Source organism: Ruditapes philippinarum, unplaced genomic scaffold (genome assembly GCF_026571515.1).
Source record: "Ruditapes philippinarum isolate M1 unplaced genomic scaffold, ASM2657151v2 ctg12577_1_1_1_1, whole genome shotgun sequence".
Lineage (NCBI taxonomy): Eukaryota > Metazoa > Mollusca > Bivalvia > Venerida > Veneridae > Ruditapes > Ruditapes philippinarum.
The window spans coordinates 1-8,409 of NW_026858380.1; the positions used below are offsets into that span (position 1 = coordinate 1).

The window sequence follows — 8,409 nt, forward strand, 5'->3', positions numbered from 1 at the left end:
GAAGAAGAAACGCCTTTCTTGGGGTATTAATGTGCCTCTAAGGATAAATTCCTATATAATAACGATTTCTTACCATATAATAACACATCTGTCAAGTCAGCTTGAAATATTTAAATGATTGATGTTTGCACTTTATTCTATCAGCAAAAGTCATCTATTTAATCAGCTAAAGTAATCTATTTAATCAGCTAACGTCATCTATTTAATCAGCAAGTCAAATTTTGTTTGTCAAGTCAATTCCGTATGAAAACGTCTTTATGCCCAAATTTCTAAAACCGTAAAGATTGTCTTATTAGATTATATTTATTTGAACAATCTTCTTAAATGAGTTTGAATCGTCTGTAAAACAGGTCATAATTTTGTTTAAATAATTCATTAAATGTGATACTTACCTGATTAAATCATGCTTACACTGTATGATATGAAATGAAAGATCAACAAGGAAGTGCGACCTTCAGTAAACTTATCATATCGAGACTTTCTGGACAGCTTAACTGGCAGAGAAAGAGCTAATGTGCGAGCAGGGATCTTGGTAGAACCACAGACGTTCTGTAAGTTTGCATGATAGCGTCCTCACATAAATGACTCCGAAGTCTCTGATCAAATACGAACTTACTGAGGGGCAAGTAGTTCAAATTAAACGACATTTACTACTTGACCAGGGACTAGATCCTGGCGAAACTAAGAAATAGGTAATATAACAATAAGGATATTGTCCGAAAATAAGCAATATCTGTTCTCCGTAGGCTATTGTTCATTTTGATAAAATTATAATATCTCAACATATCTTATTTCCTCAGATGATAATTTCATCTAAATCAAATTTTGATACTTGTATAGTAATAAATTATAACGTTTAGTGATGGTTAAATTTATCCTCCCTTCTGTCGAGATTGAACACGTCATGCTCTCTTATATAGAAAGCTTGATAAATCAGTACATAAAAGGATACAGATACGTGTCACGTATAAGATATAAAGGTGTATAATATACATTGTGCTTTAGTACCAAAGCAAAGTTAGAAGATGAAGACTGAAAAATGCGTTGTTTAATCAGTTATTATGTAAAAGATATCACGCTTTTTTTTAAAATTAACCTTGCATATACTGATTAATTTTCATCTGTACAGAAATTCTCAAACTAATTAACTTTTATAGCATTGCACCAATAGACGAAGCATATCTTGACAATTTATTGCGGAAACTTAATCAAATATTTAATCATATTAGTGCATGACATTTTTAGACATGAGAGAAACTGTCTAAAAGTAAAAGCAATGCAGTTAAGGTGTGTTTCTGTAATACAATTCTACTGTTCTTCTTAATAGGACATTTCATTTTTTTTCTTTTTCTTTCAACTTTATATGGGTTATCTTTAATTCCGTATCATCATTTGATTAAAAATACCCCCTGTATAACCATACGATAACCTTCTTAATTAAAAAGAACAGTGATTACAGTCATCAGAATATATACAGAAATAGATAAATATGAAATAGGGAAAAAGAGCTGCGACAGTTTAAAGGCCCATTATGCCTAAGAAATGCTATCAATTTTATTTCTCAAAAAGTATCTTGATACAGTTTCAAAAAAATACATATTAGCCATATTCATGAATTTTGTCCTGCTACTTTTGCTTTGTTGGCAACTGGTGTAATTATAGTGAATCATTATTTTGTATGGAAGTCAAAATACTACTATGTTTACCTTACCTTGCTGCCTTAACGACACGATCCCTTACATTCAGCGCTACAATAATCTGTTGGTAAACATTAAATATGTTCTTCAATCATTAAATTAAAACATAACTAAACACATGTTTGATATTTCTAAAGAATTAAAAAAAATATGAATTTCTGAGGCATAATGTGCCTGATCAGAAAACAATTACGTTGATTGCGGGCTGATATTGGTAAAATAACGAAAAGATGACAATGTCAAAGTATATAAAGGGATATGAAATGTTTTGCAGCATAATTAGATTTTAAACTATTTCTTGTCGTCTGTTATCTTTAAACTGATTTAATTTGTATTGATCGTCAGTTCAAACTCGTGTTGCTGTTTATATCAACACCTACACCAATGCTTTAACTCGAACTTTCTAGAAAATTCAGGATCTGTTCACACCAATCATATTAGTGAGACAATTTCTTATCTTCTTTCAAGATAAATGTTTGATGATGTCACAGGTTCATATACGTAGTACGGTACATGTTTATATGTGTTATTGTTTGTCCTATTAAATGTCCTATAGCTTTAATTTTCATCATACTTTTCATTCATCCCCATATTGATACTAACCACCATTACGGGCCTCTCTATCTAACTTTCTACTTCATTGATTCACTACACTACGCATGCGCACTATTTTGTAAGATTTTGATGGCGAGAGCCGCGATTTTCGAATGCTAATAAAATTATTTGAAAGCGCATAATTTGTGTATTTACAGGTAAACTGGTAGATTGTTTTGATGCTCTGATTCATTCTTTCCATTTTGTCATTCATCATTTTCATTGATATTTTGTATTTTGCACTATTTTGTAAGATTTTGATGGCGAGAGCCGCGATTTTCGAATGCTAATAAAATTATTTGAAAGCGCATAATTTGTGTATTTACAGACCCTCTGTCCAGGTCCCAAGTACTTTAACCCACAGCGTCCATCAGAAACCCCCTTATCTTTTGGACTGCGACAATTGGCGCCCAACGGGGGACTTGGGCTGCCACAACGCTGGAGTAACTTTTGGGTCGATAGTTCCGGGGACGAACGTTGAGCGATGATCAGTCAGCCATATTTGTTTGTACATGTATACGCATATTGGAATGCAGGATGTAAACAATGGTGGAATGTATAAGTTTTATCTTATTTCAACGTCAGTTAACCATCGGCAGTGATTTATTGTGATATTCTGAAATGAATTAGACCAGATATTTGTGTGCACAATTGTTTTATTGTAAATTATTAGCTAGCAACTTGATCGATTTCTACTTTCGTTTTCTAATTGGTACCATATTTCGCGAATGACAACACGGATGACATTTTCTATTGGAACATTTAATTATTCATAGAAGAGTGATACATTTTAGGATTTGGAACTGTTTTAGTCTGCTTCAGTGAATTTGAGTGTTATTGATATATAAAATAGGACTTGTAATTTAAATAGATTTTATTGACTATATTGTATATTGTACATGTCATGTTATTTTTCTATTTTTGTGATTCTCAATATTTTATTTAAATTTCAGATTTGTCATTGAACTGTTGTGAAATTGTGTCAGTGGTCACCTTGCAGAATCACAGTTGAAGGGTTGTTCATCTTGGCAGAAGGATCTTAGCATGTTTTCTGTAACAGTACTTTTCTGGTGATTGGTGAGAATCTTACTAACATTTCCCATCATAAGCCCTTAATATTATAGCTTTTCCTTACATAAAGACCTCTCCCATTTCCAATATGCATATATTTGCCCTTCCTTGATGTACCTGTCTCTATTTGGATAATATAGCATATATATTTATGTTATATTATGGTGATGTGTTTGGAAGCCAGCTTGGAACAGATATTTATTAGAAACCTTGAACATGTATAGTTTGTCAGTGGTACTGGTAAGTTATGGTAGTTTAAAGTGTAGTCTTCAACTGATCATGTTGTGAGTACATTTAGTAAGAGTGCCTTTGATGGTAAAGGAACTATATTGCTTCTCTTGACATCAAGACAGATTGTTGATATTTCTCTTTTGTTACATTGAATGTGACTCAAGTGAAATTTTATGCCTTGAAGAATGTGACTTCTATATATTTGTTTACAGGTCAATAGATGTATACACTTTTGATATATGCACTGCTGTAACTGTATGCTGTTAGTGTATATTGGAGAAAAGTAAACTTAACTTAGCACATTCAGATTTATAAAAAATTTGTCTGTTGCTGTATATTTTAGAGAAATACAATTTTGTTGTTTGTTTTATTCAAAATCTGACATCACGTTCAGATATTAGTATCTAAAGTAACATCCCTGTGGTGAATTACTTTAGTAACTATATATACAAACAATTTATTCCAACTGTGCTGACTGGCATTTGATGAAAGATAGTGTACAGTGTACTTCACTAGATAAGAGAGTGTAAGGTGTTTTTGAATGAATTGCAACATGTACATTTACCATTGATCTTTTAAATAAAAGTATGGTGTCCAATTGGTGACATATTTCATAAATTTGGAATTATTTCGCAGAATAGAATTAATTCAGAGTTTGCCATATTGAAGTACATTTAAGCTTACTAAAGTTGAGTGTATTTTGATAAGTGCATATATTTACATTTTATATGGTGCAGTGAAAGGAACATAATTGTAATATTTTATTTTGAGTGTAGAAATTACATAAATATAGACATGCTATGACTATGTGATCAATAAAAGAGTACTTATAGTACATACCATATTTGATCTACTTGATTTTACTAGTTTGAAGTGATTTGTTTGGTGTTTAATTTGTGTATGCAGAGATGGATTCTACTCATACTCTTACACACATTAGGGAAGAGGAGTTAGAGTATTATATTGAACAGATTGAGCGTTCTGGTAGATATGCTGTAAATCCTATTACTTCTTGTACTGTTAACCCTGTCTCTACTAGCACTCCTGTTCCCCCTCCATTAGATTTTACAAGGGATGCTACTCATACACCAATTAGAGAGTACAACAACAGACATTCAGGAGCAGGCATACATCCTCAAATGGATAATATTTGTCCACCTGCACGCCCTCCCCCACCTAATCCTTATACTTTGTATCCACCTTCTTACTTGGATACTTCTTTGTCTGTAAGTCATTCTCGTATTCCTAAACTACCTCAGTTTTCAGGTGAGAGTAGGCCTGGTGATTGTGAGTTCGAGGTCTGGAAATATGACTTGCATTGTTTGTTAAGAGGTAGATTGTATCCAGACCATATTCTTCATGAAGCTATTCGTACTAGTTTGAAAGGGAAAGCACGAACTGTTCTCTTGCATTTGGGCGAATGGGCTACTATTTCAGATGTTATAGTTTTGGAGAGCTGAATTGGAAGCTATTTATGGTTTTTAAACATAAATTTGGGTTTTAACTTAAAACACTCTTTTTAAAATTTCTTTTGTTAATTCCCTTTAAACCCGGGTTTTTCATTAAAAATTTTCTTTTTTTGAATTTTTACATCAATTTTGGGTTTAAATTTTTAACATAGAAACCCCCCACGCATTTTTTTTTTGGGATGAATTTTTTGTAAAAGATTTCTATAAATAATATTTAAATCGTAATAACAGTTACCCCAAGCCTTTCTTACCATTTTTCCTTCATTATTCAATGCAATAAGATAAACTGAGTGTGTTTCTATTATTCTGTAACACGCTAAGATAATAAAATGTTTTTTTTAAAATTGGACACAGTAACGTTATACAACATTTACTATAATATATTTACAAAAGTGATGAGAAATCAATATTGGTATGGATCATATAAAATATGAAGTGTTTAACTTAGTTATTCTTTGCTAAATGGGAAAAAGAAAAAAGAACAATAGCTCCCCCCCCCCCCCCAGGATTCGGGCAACGACACAAAACGATCAACAATGGCTAGTGGGTCTCCAACCAGGTAACAACCATTAATTTCCGTTTTCAAGCCACCGAATGGGCAATGTAAACTACGGATTTAGTAGCCCACATTCAAGTCAAAACATGTTATATCACTCAACACAGTCTCAGCAGATGTCCTTTTGCAAGCAATTGAATCAGGCCCACACCAGTATAGCCAAATTAATATAAATTGCCTCAACAAATAGTCACCCAAATACGGTGACTATTGTATCATTTTTCTCGTTATTACAAAGGCTGAATAATATTGACAAAAAACTGTCCCACACATTAATTCTATTCAAAACGACGATAGAAAAAATTACCGTTCATTTGGACAACTTAGATCAAAAGTTTATCGCCTTGACAACAAAAGAATGTCAATATATCGAAGCAAAGTTTGGGCTTTTTGAATCGAAACGTGTTTATTTGCCAGAAAAAAAGGAACTAGAATGATTTTAACATTTAAAATGAAAAAGGCTTGAAAAAAGCAACAAAAATGAAAAAGAGAAGAGAAATGCAAGAATATTCAAGATATAAAAAGCAGAAATGAGAGGGTAATTGGGTTTTTTTACGGGATTTCCCGGAAAAGAAAGGGAAACAAATTCAAGTGTATAGACAAAAGGGCCGGGGGTAATAGAGTATAAAAGAAAATTACAGAAAGAAAAGATAATATTAAAAAGCCCCTAGAAAAGGCCCCAAAAATAGGGCGGGCAAAAAGCGACCCAAGTCGCAAAATTTGCCCTTTTTCCCCCCAAGGAAAAAAGTAAAGGCCCAAAAATCAAAATCAAAATTTAAAAAAACCCTAAAGGGGGGGTGAACAAAACAAAGAAAAGGGCTTGGAAAAAAGGAGACGACTTAATTCCCATCATGGTAAAGGCCAGGGAAGAAAACAAGGAAGCATTTCTGAGGAGAGACAAATTATACATAGATGGCATGCTGTACAGAGGAGAGAATGCGCCGGTCAAGAAATAGGATAATAGCGAGAGTGTCTTTTTTGGAACATTGAAGGTTTAACGAATGATAAGCGATCAAGTAGTGATTTTAGTACCTTTATTGGAAATTATGACTTGATATTTTTAAATGAGACTTGGTCTAATAAAAATACTGTTCTTGATCTAAATGGATATAAATTATATAATTCATATCGTAAATACCAAAAAAAAAAGAGACAATAGTGTAATGTAGTGCAGTGTAGTGTAGTATTGTATGGTCTAGTGTAGTTCTGTAGGTAGCCGACAATTAATAAATTTAACTTATTTTTCGCAAAATTGAACAATATATGAAAGAAAAGAAGGTTATCGGGTAGATATACATGTTAGTTTTAAATTATATATATTCACCAAGATAATCTGTGTAATATATTGTTTTATTGGCCATTCTTTCTGCTTTTGTTTCTAAAATGATGTTTATCGATATCTGACGTAAATACGCAAGGTTTAAGGAAACGGAAATGCATGTTTAGCAATAATTGTATTCAATGTTTGAATTATTTAAATTGATTTAAACAACACAATAGTACAACACGTTGCTAAACAGATTATGTATCTAATGGACTATAGTGTGTACATATTTCTGAACAAACGAAATAAATGATGTTTGACGTTATACAATTGCAGCTTTAACGGAAAAATTAGAAATAAAATAATTGTTAATACAAAGACATACATTTATGTCTGCTGTATATTAGTAGTTATTCAAAGAAATTCTTTATTGTTATTTGAAAACTTGGAGATAATTGCTAATTTGTATGTGGTGTTAATTCGCCGTTCTGCTTCATATCTACGAAAGACATAATTATTGTCCTGTCTTTAATATATATTCAATCTTTATTTTAGTCTCATCAATGTACATACATACAACAATATACATAGAACACATATAACATGATTTAAAAAGTACATTGCCACTCATATATTGAGTTATAAGAGACTTTAGTACAATTCAAGTCCGAATTTAAAAAGAACTTACGTAATACTGGCTATATAATACTATAATGCATGCTTATAATCGTTTAAAGCTAAGAAAGCACCGCTAATCGTTAAAATAAAAACATTAAATATCACGACGATAAAAAAACTGAAATGTAAAAAAAGGCACTATTGGCAAGTTCAAAAAAAATTGTTAAAGAAAATCAGTATCCCAAACCCCTGATCAGGATTGGGGAAAGAAAGATTTGCATCTACTTCCTAGGAGAAGTTAAAAGAAAATAGAAAATCAAAAATTAAAAAAAAATTTCATTTTTTTACACAAATAAAAATTGTCCTCCTATTTTTAAAATATCATTTCAGGGGTTTTTGGGACAAAATTTAAAAAGTGAAATAAATTTTAAAAAACAAAATTCAAACCCTTTCAATATCCGCTATTTGTGAATTTGGTTTTAAAAAAAGAAGGGAAAATTTTTTGGGATTTTAACAAAGGGGGAAAACGAAAAAAAGAAGTTTTCAATTGCTTTTACAAAAAAGGGCAAAAGATTTTCCCATAATTTAAAATTTTTGAATCTTCCCGTTTAAAATTTGAAAAGGCGCTACCCCACAGGGCGAAAATTTTCAGTAGTGCGGGGCGATTTCGGGGAGGGATAACAAAATTACAAAGGGGGGGCTGTGGGAAATTTTTTTATTATATTTAAAAAAATTTCTAAAACTTTTACCCACTCTACCAGTAACACTCGGGTCCTATTTGGGTAGTTTCAAAGGGCCCTTCAGCAAAAAAACGGCCCTAATAGATTTTATACCTTCAAAAATGTTTGGGGGGTTTAGAAACATTTACATTTACATCAGAACAGTTGACCCCAAAATTAAAAAATTTAT

The 8,409-nt window shown here is 31.9% G+C and overlaps 1 protein-coding gene across 1 annotated transcript; it reads left to right on the plus strand.

Moving 5' to 3' along the window:
* The first annotated feature begins 2,298 nt into the window (after positions 1–2,298).
* LOC132753032 (uncharacterized) lies at positions 2,299–5,053 on the plus strand. The gene is made up of 2 exons (XM_060743443.1): positions 2,299–2,840; positions 3,245–5,053. The coding sequence occupies exon 2, from the start codon at positions 4,502–4,504 to the stop codon at positions 5,051–5,053; it is 552 nt and encodes a 183-aa protein (XP_060599426.1). The 5' UTR covers positions 2,299–2,840; positions 3,245–4,501.
* The last annotated feature ends 3,356 nt before the right edge of the window (positions 5,054–8,409 follow it).